The sequence below is a fragment of the Dermacentor silvarum genome, chromosome 8 (genome assembly GCF_013339745.2).
Source record: "Dermacentor silvarum isolate Dsil-2018 chromosome 8, BIME_Dsil_1.4, whole genome shotgun sequence".
NCBI classification, from domain to species: domain Eukaryota; kingdom Metazoa; phylum Arthropoda; class Arachnida; order Ixodida; family Ixodidae; genus Dermacentor; species Dermacentor silvarum.
In genome coordinates, this window is record NC_051161.1 from 5,057,763 (window position 1) to 5,071,178 (window position 13,416).

At 48.7% G+C, this 13,416-nt stretch overlaps 2 protein-coding genes across 2 annotated transcripts in view; one reads left to right on the plus strand and one right to left on the minus strand.

The window, feature by feature from the left end:
* Positions 1-9,163: 9,163 nt before the first annotated feature.
* LOC119460542 (transcription initiation factor TFIID subunit 13) lies at positions 9,164-12,099 on the minus strand. Its single transcript, XM_037721473.2, has 4 exons — positions 11,863-12,099; positions 11,674-11,746; positions 11,486-11,583; positions 9,164-10,131 (listed from the first exon to the last, which is right to left on the minus strand). The coding sequence occupies exons 1-4, from the start codon at positions 11,890-11,892 to the stop codon at positions 9,958-9,960; spliced, it is 375 nt and encodes a 124-aa protein (XP_037577401.1). The 5' UTR covers positions 11,893-12,099; the 3' UTR covers positions 9,164-9,957.
* Positions 12,100-12,210: 111 nt separating this feature from the next.
* The window catches only part of LOC119460541 (arfGAP with SH3 domain, ANK repeat and PH domain-containing protein-like), a 107,350-nt gene continuing 106,144 nt past the window's right edge, over positions 12,211-13,416 (plus strand). The window contains exon 1 of the mRNA XM_037721469.2: positions 12,211-12,815. Coding sequence (XP_037577397.1) covers positions 12,690-12,815 — 126 coding nt within the window. The 5' untranslated portion in view covers positions 12,211-12,689. The remainder of the gene's footprint in view (positions 12,816-13,416) is intronic.

The following is a 13,416-nucleotide window of genomic DNA, read 5'->3' on the forward strand; positions in this document are numbered from 1 at the left end:
GCGCGCCGCTCCGTAGATGATTCCTAGAGAGAAGGGGGGGGGGGGGCGTAGGAGAGGGGACGCGCATGCGCTGTGGGGTGTGGCACGGGGGCGCCGCTCCGTAGATGATTCCTAGAGAGAAAGGGGGGGAGCGTAGGAGAGGGGACACGCATTTGCTGTGGGGTGTGGCACGGGGGCGCCGCTCCGTAGAGGATTCCTAGAGAGAAAGGGGGGAGCGTAGGAGAGGAGAGAAAGGGGACGCGCATGCGCTGTAAGGGTGTGGGACGCGGGAGGGACGGACAGGGCCGCCGGCAAGAAATGCTTCACATTCAAAAGCATGCCTTCAAAACAGCGTGGCCGCACATGCAAGCAGGAAAACGAAGCAGCGGCAGCACGCGCCTTGCTGCCGAGGTTGGGACCGCATTCCGCGGCGCCCTCTACGACGGCGCCGACCGAGCTGTACCCGAGCCGAACATAATCTGGACGCGAGCAGGCGGCGCTTTCGCGCACGTTGTGGGGAGAGTGTCAGCACCTATCTTGCTTATTCTTACACCGTGGCCTAGAGTCTCTTGTGGTTGAGAGCCGTCGATAAACCTCCTTGAGCGTCCACGCCGCGTGCCGGCGCCAACGCTGAAAATCTGTCGATAATCGGTTCCTTGTGGTTGGGCCTTTTACGTCTCAACCTGGGTCAGCGTATACCTTGGACGGTTCCCACGAGGCAGCCCCTTCCATCAGCGTCGCCCAGACGGCGACAGCGTCCGACACCGACAGGACGGGCAGACCCTTTTCAGTTTGATTTCACAAATCAGCGTTCAACCGAAACTGCTCTACTAATGCAAAAAGAAATCATACTATAAATAGATGCATTCGAAACGGAAACATATACACTTGGAATTTTCGTTGACTTCTCAAAAGCCGTTGATAGAATTATAATCACATTACACTAATTAAAAAACTTGACCACTATGGTTTCCGGGGTAACCTTTTAAATATCAAAATCATATTTGGAATACTGACAGCAAAAATTTGAAATAAATGGCTACGCGTCTAGTTTTAAAGAGTTATCAAATGGCGTTCCCCAATGTAGTATTCTGGGTCTGCTACTTTCAATATTTATGTAAATGATTTGGTGAACATACAATAGTACAACGTTCATTATTTATGCAGATGATACAAGCTTGTTTTTTAGGGGCTGCGATTTGCATAAACTTGTGCACAAAGCAAACGATGTCTTGGAATCACTGAACACATGGAGCATAAGAAATTCATTAATTATAAACACTTCTAAAACAAAATCAGTACTCTTTTGTCCCAAAAATAAGCCCATAAACTGCGATTTGACCCTAACGATTGGCCTGGAAACAATTAAAATCGAACCTATAGTGAAAAACCTGGGAGTGATTTTTCACGAAAATTAGTTATGGAACTTGTTATGGCTGAGCTTGTTCACTCTGAACTTTCTCGTGTTGTAGGTGTCCTATCACGTCTACGCTTTTTCTTGTTGCAAAGGATCAAACTTCTACTATATAAATCTCTATTCTTATTTCCACTAACTTATTGTTGCTATCTAGTATGGGGCACCACAACGGAAAAGAACTTGGGCAGAATATAAAGACTAAAGAAGAAAGCTGTAAACATAATTACAGGTGCTCCACGCGAATGCACACTTTAAACCCATTTTTGAAGCCCTAAACTTACTACCATCAGGCATTTACAATTCGACTTTACTTAAGAGATATCGTACTTGCAGAAAAAATAATGATTGTTTTCTCATAGACTTTATGCATTTAACACCATGCACCTGCCCGTATAGCACGTGAGCCTCTGATGATAAGAAAGTCCCTTACACACGTACCAACTATGGTCGCCAAATGACTTCTTTACTGATACAAACACTAAACAGGTTTTCCACAAAAAATGAATACCATTCTTTTTCTACAAACATCTTTTTTTTATGTGCCCCGTTTCAGAACAAAAGCGATATAATACTCAAAGACATGTTTGTATTATAAGTATTTATGATTTCGTGTTGCGGTTTTCTATGTGTTAAATGGTGTGAAAGCCCTTGTCAAGCCTTGATGGCGTTTTGCTTTCACCCCACAGCATCACTGCTGTACTGTCACTGTCTCCTCTGGTGTGGAAATAAACTGATTTGATTTGAAGCTTCCCAAATCAGCACTGCGCATCCTTTGGGTGTTGCCCCGAGGTAGCGCGCGACCATCAGCGTCGCCCAGACGGCGACAGCGCCCGACACCGACCCTGACAAGCTGACCGTCACGAAGATGCCATGGATTGAGGCGAGAGGCCAACTTCGAGGAATTACTACCGTGGGAATGGCGACGATCTCGGTTTCCCTGATGACCACGGAATTGCAGTAAATGCGAGGGCAAGGATGCAACATTAGAGGCGGAGTTCTGTGACCAATACAACCCCTCTGATTGGCTGCACCAAGGTCAGCAGATTCTCCAGTCGAGAGTCCTAGGGAAGACGAAGGAATTGAAAGCGGAGACGGTGGTGCAGTGAGGGGGGCTGACGTGACCTGATACGAACTCGGACGTTGAATATGCTCCTGATGACAGGGTCGTTACCAACTCGCAACAGGCCTGCCGTAACTTTACCAACGGACAAAAACTGGTGCTGGCGGCTCAGATTCTAGGCCCGAAGCTGCAAGAATCCCATTAAATCACATGGAAGCCGGGCCACGCGGGACTGGAGGGGAACGAAAGGGCGAATGGGCCTTAGCTCGAGCGCTAATCAACCGAGTGGGGCAAAACCAATCATGTGATCAATCCCCACCCTTTACCTTCGTGCCCCTGCCATAAAATTACTGCGACCGACTCGAGATCCAGCGACTCAACCGCAGGATTTATCCTCCCCCTCACAAAAAGCTCAGCACCGAAGAGGCAATAGTCCTCAGACTTATCCGAACAAACACATTCCCAAACCTACACAGATACAGCAAAATATACCCACAAACATATCTCAGCATGTGCCCCTGGTGCGGCGACACGCGCCCTACACTCTTTCACATCTCATGGGGGTGCGGGGGCAAACCTCAACATTTAAGGACGCCTAACACGTCATTTGAGCGGTGGGAGGTACAGCTGACCGGCGATACCCTGGCGGGACAAGACGCTCTCGTCCAGCAAGTACGTCGAGCAGCCATGGCAAGTGGAGTCCTGGAATGAGGACACCACCCACTCGTCCTCAAGATCAATGACCTCGATGATCTAAATAAATGCTTTTTCTCTCTCTCTCCTGATGCAGTGGGCTTCCGTACCAGGGGCCAGTGTACATAACATAAATTAAACCTTTTCCTTCATTTCCAACTACCGGATGTATTCATCGATGGGCTTGGAAATGCCACCTCGAGCCACAACAGCCCGTAAGTGCAGAGACTGTCGCACTGTGCTGTATCTTGGGTGAATAAGCCTGTGTACGTTGGCGAACTGACTCCGGAGCCTTCTCTGCGCCATGTCGGAGAGTCGACGAACCCTGCCGTAGCGCATATGTGCGTTGCGGAGTGGAGGAGCGTCTTGACCTTTCCTGACCGTCGCTCATAGGGTGAGCCTTGTGCAAACCCATCTCCACATAATTGGCGCCCAACGTGGTTTCGGCATGGCATCAGAGCAGGCCCCTTCAGGGCCCTCGTTCCCGCTAGTCCCCCTGGCTATGGATTTATTGTCCTTCGACACGGACGACATTGACAGCATGAGGTACGTTCACCTCGGCGACCCTCTGCTTTCGGCCACCGGGGGCGATCCCTTCTACAGGTAGATAGGCTTGCTTTGGGAGCACACGGAAATACACCAAATCAGGGGGTACAGGGTGACATTGGATGGACGTCATTCGAGGGCAGGGAAGCTAGCAGCAAGATAGAATTTGAGGAGTGATTGAGAGAAATGGCAGAAGAGCGGTGGGCAAGGAGTTTTCAGTTATTTGTACATGAGGAATTTTGACACAAAATTGTCACATGTAGACGGAAGAAGTGGAGCCGAGACCCAAGCTCACAGCGGACACCAATACAAGTGCTTTATTGCTTCATCCCAAAACTGCCCCAGCGATGCTCTCGTCACTCCGCCTTCTGCTCGCAGCAGTAGGTGGCGCTAATAGCAGGTGGCGCTACAGCTAGTGCAGCACAACACTATCAATTGTCACAAAAATGAAGTAAGCTGACCAGAAATTTGTCAAATATTTGGACTGCAGGAGGGGTGCAAACCAGGAAACAGCGGTTAAGAAAAAGGTTAGAGAAACAGAGAGTGGTCTATGGAAAACAGGGATACAGATGAAATGAGCACTGGGAACATACAAACCTTTCAAGCGAGAAATTGCCAAAGAAAATACCTATGATAATTCTAGGGGAAGCTTTGTTTGAAGCCAGGACGGGAGTATTGCGGACTAAGATGTACCGAGTCAAGTATCAAGGTATAGACACGTTGTGCGGTATGTGTGGAGAGGAAGAGGAAACGGCTGAACACCTCATACTTTTCTGTAAAGTGCTTAACCCTACAGTGCAAAGCAACGACAGGGCTGATTTTTTCAAAGCATTGGGGTTTAGGGACAGTGGAAACAAAATAGACTAAGCGGGTAGAAATAACCAAGTGGAAGTTATCCGATTGGTGGCTAAAATCAAGGCAGGAGTGAAATTTCACCCTCCACAAAGTACAAAATATGTTAATAGTCACGGCTAGGTGGCGTGTGCCACCGCCCGATTTAAAGGGTTCAGCCTCATCAATCCATCCTGCCCTTTGGTGACGACCGCTCGGATGTGTACGCTAGTCCTAGCCATGCCAGTTTCGGGTTTCCTCAGCTGCTTGAGACGCACGCGGAGCAGGTGTCTACTAGCCTCTTCGAGTGTCTGACGTGCTGTTCCCGCTCGCTGGCTCCTTTTTGTCCCGAGCGCAGCAGAGTACCCCGTGTGCCGCATCGGAGCCACCCTGCTTAGATGCCGACACGAATACGCTCGCTGGCCTTCCTTTGTCCCGAGCGTCGTTCACTGCGCCATGTGTCGCGTCGGAGCCACACCGCTCTGCCAGTGCATTCGCGGGCCTTTCCCTGCCACCGGAGCCGCCCCGCTTAGGTGCTGGCACAAATTCGCTCGCTGGCCTCGCTTTGTCCCGAGCGCAATTTAGTGTCTAAAATGCCGCATCGGAGCCACCCTGCTTAGATGCTGGCACGCATACGCTCGCTGGCCTACCTCGGTCTCGAGCGCAGTTGGGTGTCCCGTGCGCCACAGCTGAGCCTCCCTGCCTCGCTGTTAGTGCAAAACCGCTCGCTGGCCTTTCCTTGTCCCGAGCGCAGCTGGGATGCAATGTCGAGCGCGAGCCGCACCGCTCCGCCGACAAAGTCGCCGCGCTTTCCGACTACCGCTTGCCTCATGCGCAGCTGAGTGACATTTTCGACGTGCGTGAACCACCCCGCTGTGCCGACGATCGGTTCGCTGGTCGCGTGAAGCCTAATGCACCTGTCGGAGCGGCAAACCAGCTCTCCTCCATGCCGTTTAATGGCCCCTTAGGGTCAGGCGTGCATTTTGGGTAACAGGCGCAGGTTGGCCCATCTCAGACCGCCACGCCTGACACGGAGCCGCTGCACACCGCAGCAGCTCAGCTTCTCCAAGTCCTGATGGAAGCGGCGCGCTCGCAGCCTAGTGCTCTAAAGGGAGACCTCCAGTACCCTCAGCCAGGTGCGCTAAGCAGCCTACGGGTACCTCTCCCGTAGTACGGCGGTTATTCGGACCGCATGAGTGCTACATACGGAGTACCTCGAGGCACTGCACCGCTATCAACAGGCAATGCCGTTGGACGACAGCGCGCTGCTAGGCACTGTATTGCCCGTCTCACTAACAGCCCACGCGGCACGGTGGTACCAGCTTGTCGGCCACCAAGTTTGTTCGATGAAAGGGTTTAGGACGCTTTTCCGCAGCGAATTCCTCCCTCCTGACTATGAGCGCCACATGCGTCGCAAGCTAGAGCTTCGGACCCGACAAATCTCTGCTCGAGTATGTCAGAGCTATGCAGGAGCTCTATCTTCTTGCTGACCCTATGGCATCTGATGCTGAGAAGGTGGAGCGGGCCATTCGTCAAGCCCACCCAACTTTCGCCGCTTACCTTCGGAGCGCCCGTTATCGTGACCTAAACGAGTTGGCCTCAGATGCAAAGCGGATTCAGGGCGACATACTGGCAGCGAGAGCCTACTCATATGGGCTGGTATTTTGTAGCAATGCTTTTCCGATGCTAATGCTTTTTCGCGCTTAGTCAGTGGTCAGAGAGACGGTCCGCTCACGTTATAAACGGGATCAGCCGGCCGTGAGAGGTGGATGATAAGACTAGTATAAAATAAGGCATAAGGCATCGCTACAAAATACCGGCCATGGCCTACTGCCCGCCGCCACCGTCTCTCTCGAACCTCGTTGCGCGTAGGCTGGTGGTGACTCGTCACCCCGCAATCCCCCGAAACACGAGGCCACAAGAGAGTACCGAGATGCGCGCTGTTCTGCCCTGCACGGCCAACGAGAACGGGAACCCCCTGCCCCTGCGCACGAGGGGAAATCCAATTGCGGTGCCCCTTTGGCTAGCGAAGGAAAACCACCCAGCACTTGAGACGCGCCCAGGCCCCCTTAATCGGGCCGAGGCGTTGTCTGCTACCGTTGTCATGAACGCGGCCATAATTGCCCGAATATGCACTGCGCACCGCCCGACACAAGAGCCTCCTCGCCCGTAGGGAAACGGCGTCTCCCCATCACCGGCAGTCGTTTTCAGCTCGACGAGGACGACTACCCTCTCCCCCCTTCTACCCCTTTTCCTACTTTCTCTCCCCCCATTCCCCGCCCCTCAGATGCTGAACCATGCTCCCTAACAAGGGCTGCAGAAACATGAATCTTTTCTCCACAACAAACTCTACCCCCCCCCCCTCCCCATCGCCGGCGGCGACAGAAGGGGTGCACGGTGGTAAAACACAACCTCTGGCTCCAATGGCATGTCGCGCTGGCACTGACTCTTCCGCCACGCCGGCGCCTTTCATCGCCCTTACGATCGCTTGTCGACAGTTTGTGGCGTTGCTGGATAGTGGGGCCTCAGACTGGATAGTGGGGCCTGGATAGCGCGGCTTCAGAGAGAATCGCGTGCGCCGTCAGCGCTTTGTGCATCTCCCGGACCTTTCCATGCAAGTGATTCTCGGACGAGACTTCCTCGCCCGCAGGGGTATTGTGATTGACGTCGCAAGGGGAGGCTACAGGGCTGGCCTCTTCCGGCCCCATGCAATCCTTCGCTACATTCCCGCTGGCCACGGCGGATGTCACGCGAGAGAAGGAGGAGAGACCTAGCGCGGCCCCCTTGGTTCGCATCCCTCACACTGCCGCCAAGATTGGCCCCTTGGCCGGCTCAGCGGAAAACGGTTAGCATCACTTGGCATTACTTCGTATACCTTAACATCACTTCGTATAGCCAAGAATAGCAAGGAACCAGTCAGCTCCGCTGTGTCTTTAACCCTGTGCCACTAGTGCAAGCTACCACGAATCTTTTTCTTCAGAGTCTTAATATGTTGAGTCTTCGGTTTCTCTAGAATGCAATGTACTATAGTTTTTGACAAACTATTAAATAGTTCTGAGCAGGTGCTATCCAAATCTCATGACATCACGAGTAGCCAGTGAGAGAAGCCAATGTTTTGCTTTTGCATCTTTTCTGGCGCACAAGCATTCTTGGTATTCAAGAAGCGCGATTTTCCAATGCAGCTTCGCATTAGTCTGAAGTGCCCCTTTAGGAGACCACAGAAGTGAAAATAAGAAGTCAGAAAAAAAAGTGCACAAGAGGTGATGTGGCAAGAACAGTGCAAGGACACGTCTTAGACACAAGTAACGCAGCAAGATTCTGGGATGGTCGACAATGCTGTCTAGACATTTTCCTTGCTTGGGAGCCCAGTCAGTAGCACTCCTGCGGGCTCAGCAGGCACACGTGAGCACAACAGCCATGTCTATGTGATGCCATTTTCACCCTCAGAATGGAAAGACATCAGCGCTAGCCATGAGGTCAGCACCATGGCGTTAATGAAAATAATTCTGATACTTTTCTTAGCTAGTGCAAAGAGATCCCACATTGACAGCTCAATAAATCTCATTAGCCCTGTTGCCTCATGAAAATCCAGGTGTTTAAGGTAATTTGTTCTACAATTAGAATTGCCCTCCTAAACACGTCTTGCGGCAATTTTCTCTGCTTGCACCTCGACAGTATGTATATTCACCAACCTACCAGTTTAATTAAACCAGCAATGGAACATTGTGCAGTGGCTAGCAATAAGCAGATGAGGAACCAAAATTTGATATAAAACAGAGCCTATGGTATGTCAAGACCAGTGTTGTACACATACATTCCTCTAAAACAGGAACGAAAGCTCGTTCCTTCCCAATTTTGAAACAAGTTCCTGTTACAAGTTTCTTTAATGCAAAAGCAACGCATTCCAGTTACACTTGGAACGTTGGAACGTGTTGTTATACATTGACGTTAAATTTTATTTTTTTAATTAAAATATAGTGTCGGATAATCCTGGAGCAAAATAATGAGAGTAATTTAAAACCGACATCAAACTACGTATATTGTACGAATTTGAACATCGCCGGCAGTTGATTATCTGGAGATTAAAAGAATCCAAAGAAACGTTCCTAGACACCGTGGCGGCTGGGATTTGATCGCGCGACTTCGTGCTTAACAGTGCAACACCGTAGCCACGAAGCCACCACGGCGGGTATCACATATGATACACATACACTACACCATGTAGTACCATCTCAGAGGAAGCCCATGATGTGGTCCTTTTGAAAGAAACCCCTCAAACCTCCTCTGGAAAATCTGTCAGCATTCGTTCTGTGCCAAGAGATAACCTAGGCACTAAGAGAATTGCTACGGATGATGGGACGCCTCTTCAGCAATAGTCCCCGAGCCAAAGCGTGGTGCACATAGACTACACGCTGGCATATTGTGATGCCACATATTGCACTACACTGAAAATCTGAGGTCATGCTCTGCTACCTTCAGTGAGTTAAAGGTCGTGCAGAGAGGGTGTCTACAAATAGTGCCAACTGGCTACACCCAGGAGTTCTCTATGTGGCACTCTTTGGCCCTTGCACCATAAAACCGCGTTAATCATCACGAGTTCTCTTTAGAATATCCAACTGGCCGAGTAGCACTCTGTGTTCAAATGCAATGAAATTCGATTTTATTACTTCATTTATTACATCACAAATTTTCATCAGGATAATATGCATCAGCAGCAGATGATTCCACACTTTTAGTAGCACCATCAGTGCTCTTTTATGTAGATTTAACACTTACAGAAGTTGTGCTCTCAACATTAGTGGCACATTTGTCATTTTAAAACAATGATCTATCAATTTATTTAGACTTTTGTGACTTGTTAATGAAAGCCGTGACTGCAAACAGTAAGAATCCACATTCATGCGAGTTATGTGATATATATATATATGCACACACACACACACACTTCTTTCTAGCTGCACCAAAGTTTTAAAAAAATTACCTGTGCCCAATAGCACAATTCTAACCCTTGATCTAAATTACTTGATGAGGTGGCCACTACTTCTGTGAGAAATCAAAAAGCTTAATTTAATAATTACCATAATTATGGCAATTATGTTTTCAATTATTTATTTAATGGCACATATTTTGATCTACGACTTGTAGCTAGTAAGTTCGCAAGGCATATCCACTTAGAACGAATTCTCAGGACTGCATCAGGAATGCCAATGTATTTCGCTGGACACTTTGAAAGTGTCCGAAAAAGTGTATATATGAAAGCGTACATGTATTACACAGGTGCACATACTATGACTTTTTCAAGCTTGCTTTTGTGTTCACATAGAAAACTTTACGATGTCCCAATACACAAGTGATATTGGAATGTACCTTTTTTTTCCCATGTTAGCACACATCAGTTGGTACAATGACCAAACAGAAGAATGAAAGAAGGCTACACTGATGCATACTTGACTTCATCGAATGCTTTTCTAGCCTTCTTCAGCTCCTCATTCATAGTTAGGAGGTCCTTAACACGCGCATATTTTCTAGGGTCCTTACGCACTAGGAACACTATGTCCTCCACCTGAACACGGCCTGTCCGCCCAATCTCCATTGCTTTGTGTGTCTGAAAGGAGAAGTTTACATCACAATAATATCATGGTACAAAGAAACTACTAGGCTAGATTTCCTGCCTAAACAGATACAATGAAATTGGCAGACACCACAGTGGCACTGAATTCCAGCTGCAGGTATTATTATCCTAAAGTGAACGTATGTGCATGTGTGAAAAAAAAAAAAAAAAAAAAAGACATTCGTGAAAGGAAAAATTTGTCCTGGCTCGGACCAGGACGAATTTTCTTTGTAGTTTGAAATTTCCTTTGTAGCGTTACGATTCACTTTGAGCGGCCATGCCCAGATGCAAACGCATAGGAAATGGTGTGCCTAACGATCTTGCTCGTCAACATAAATAGACGTGTCCGTCGCGTGGGTCCGAGGAATGTGCGAAACCTGCCGTGCCGCCTTGCGACCACCAACCCTCACTACTTTGTCTGGTTTGCCAGGACGTGTCCTAACAGGGCCCTCGGCAGTGGGGGCACCAGAGAAGGAGAATGCTCAGATGGTGGAAGGTTTATAAGAAAGACAGCAAGCTGCCACGTGGAGAACACTTTTGCTTTGCCCTAGCGTGCTGAAGCATGCACGCTGAACATTTCTTGTATGTTTTCTTTGGAGCACACCGCTCACTCCTAACCATGCATTAAACTTGTGTTATTTGTTTTTATGTCGCCTCGTCGTCCCTGCCGGACCCTCTCCAATGGTCAACCGGGTTCGAGCTTCAAGCATACGCTGTTGAAAGTTTACCAAACCCCTGCCCGTAACAGTAGCTTCGTGCTACATATGGGTGGACGACAATTTTTCCTTTCATGAACCTTCCTCCACCGCAGGACTGATTGGCCATTTATATTTGTCCTAGAATGATAAGGCCTGCAGTTACAAGCCAATACTACTCTCGTCTGTTCTTTTTGTCTCAGTGCACTGTAGATATAGCATGCATCATAGACAGATTTATATCCTGACGTGCACCTTTCCAAAATTTTGTCCACAGCAAGGAAGTGCAAAGGGAATTAAGTGTGTGCAAACATGCCAACAAAGTGCTTGTCAATGTATGCCCCGATTCCATGTTATACTTATGTTGTTACAGACACCATAATCTTATAGTGCAATGCCTTTGGAGAAAGCACCTAAGTACATGCCCTTTTTTTGACACATTTACGCTACTGACAAAGCTTCTGATGACCAGAAAAAAGAAAAAAAAAACATTTCTGAACAGGTCCGTTGTAATTTATGGCATTTGCCGCAACGCCGCTTTTAAGGAATTGAACTGCTCGTGCGGCACATTTTAGGCTCTCTTGATTTACAGGTAAAATGAGCAGAAACATACAATTTAATGTTAACGTGAACACACGTTACGTACGACTTACCATTTCAATAATGAATTCGATGACAAGGTCTTCCAGGAGGTCCACAGACTCCGTGTACGGATTTTGGTCGTCTCCGAACCCGTACATCATGCACCTCACTGTAATAGCGAGAGAAAAAAAAAGAAAACATCAAGGGACATCAAGACACCACGTTTTGAGTTTGCCAAAGCCTATATATATATACTTACATTCTTTCGAAAACAATCTTTTGCGCCTGTCCCCAGCTTGTACTTCGGCCCCTTCTGCGAGGTCATCGTCAAACTGAAGTTTCAATTATACAGCCGTTAGTCTAGTGAATTGGTTTAGCGTGCTCGCTTGCAAAACAAGAGCACGCCACCAGAAACGTGCAACCTTTGCAAGTTTACGTCAATCTTTACCTGGTCAAAAGCGTCGTCACTTGCCGCCATGCTCGCGCGCTTCCAACAGTTGAGCCCCGAAGAACGTTACAATCGCCCCTCTAGCAAAATTTCACGGCCTGCTACATGTCATAGAGAGGAGGCTATGTACAAGCGCTTCCACAACGCAACTTATGACAACACCGTAATAACCTAGGACATAGAATAAAGAACCAACTCCTAGGAGGTAAAAATCACGACCATCACGACCTCCTCAGTTTCCACAGAACACCCACAGAACCAGAGAGGAGGCGCTGGCACTGGCACTGGCTGATTACGGCCACAACGGCGCAGTTTCGTACCAAGCAGTAACAATGCCATGCGTATCCATGCGAAAAACCTAATGCAAATTATTGTGAGAGCTTTGTAATTTTTATAAAAGCAGCAACACTTACGCTTCGTTATTTTGTGCAAAACAAGTTGCAATGTAAGTGTGTGGCGAAAGGGCTTTTTAGATTTTTGGACGCGACAAAATGACACCATCGGCAGAGAGCACAGAGGCGTAAAGAAATCCCCACTGGTAGGTTGGGCGTGAAGGTGTGCGCCGCACTTGACATGTCAAGCGACGTGTGTTTTTGTTTTGGCCAGCGTGCGAGGAGCATCCCGCCGATCGCTTGGGTCTAAAATGTTGGAGCCACGACTCTGCGTGTTGTGTGGGCGCCTTGCCTATTGTTCCTGAGAGCCGCAGCCTTCCGAAAACGCCGGGGAAGCGCCGACGCGGCCTATCGGTCGGCCAGCCGGACCGATTCCAACGGGAGGATATCCTGTCTCTTTGATCGGTCTTGAAGCGAGCGCCGATAAATACCGCGATGCCCGGTATAATGACCGTCGACGAGTTTGTCTCCGAAACTCAGGAGGATTACAACTCGCCGACCACGTCGACTTTCGTCGGCAAGATGAACCACTGCCGCCAAAGCGTTAATCTACTTGAAGAGGTGAGGCACATCGCAGCCCTTCGACGCATGACCAGATTCGTCGATAGGTGTGAGAAACGTTTAACAGAGCACGCTCACGGTTTATTCTATAAGTGCTGGCAAGTGTATGTGGTTACTTTGCTCGGGCAACAAGGAGGATATCGCAAGTGCGATGAAGGAGGGGACACACACACCCACCTTTCAATAACACTTCCTCTTATGATTACTCGCACTGGGGCTTTTTCTTTTTCTGCGCGACGCGTAGGAGACATTGCTCTAGTGCTGAAATAATAATCGTATCACCCACTTTTTGAAGGCAGCTTGCGTCAGTTCCTATATTTGGCGCTTTCAGCAGCTCGCCGTTTATTTTCTCCATCATTCCGAACGATTTGCCCCATAGCTTAATTTGTGAACACGTTGTAGTGTACCTGCATATCATTCAGCCGCGTTCCGGCATTGTTTGCCAACCGCGGCATCTTACGTGTACTTATCACACATGATTAAAAACAACGAAATGGTAGAGCATCCGCCTCGTATGCGGAAGGTACTGGGTTAGAATCCCCGTGCCGCCGGAAACCCACCGTTTTTTTTTTTTTTTTTTTTTTTTTTTTTTTTTTTTTTT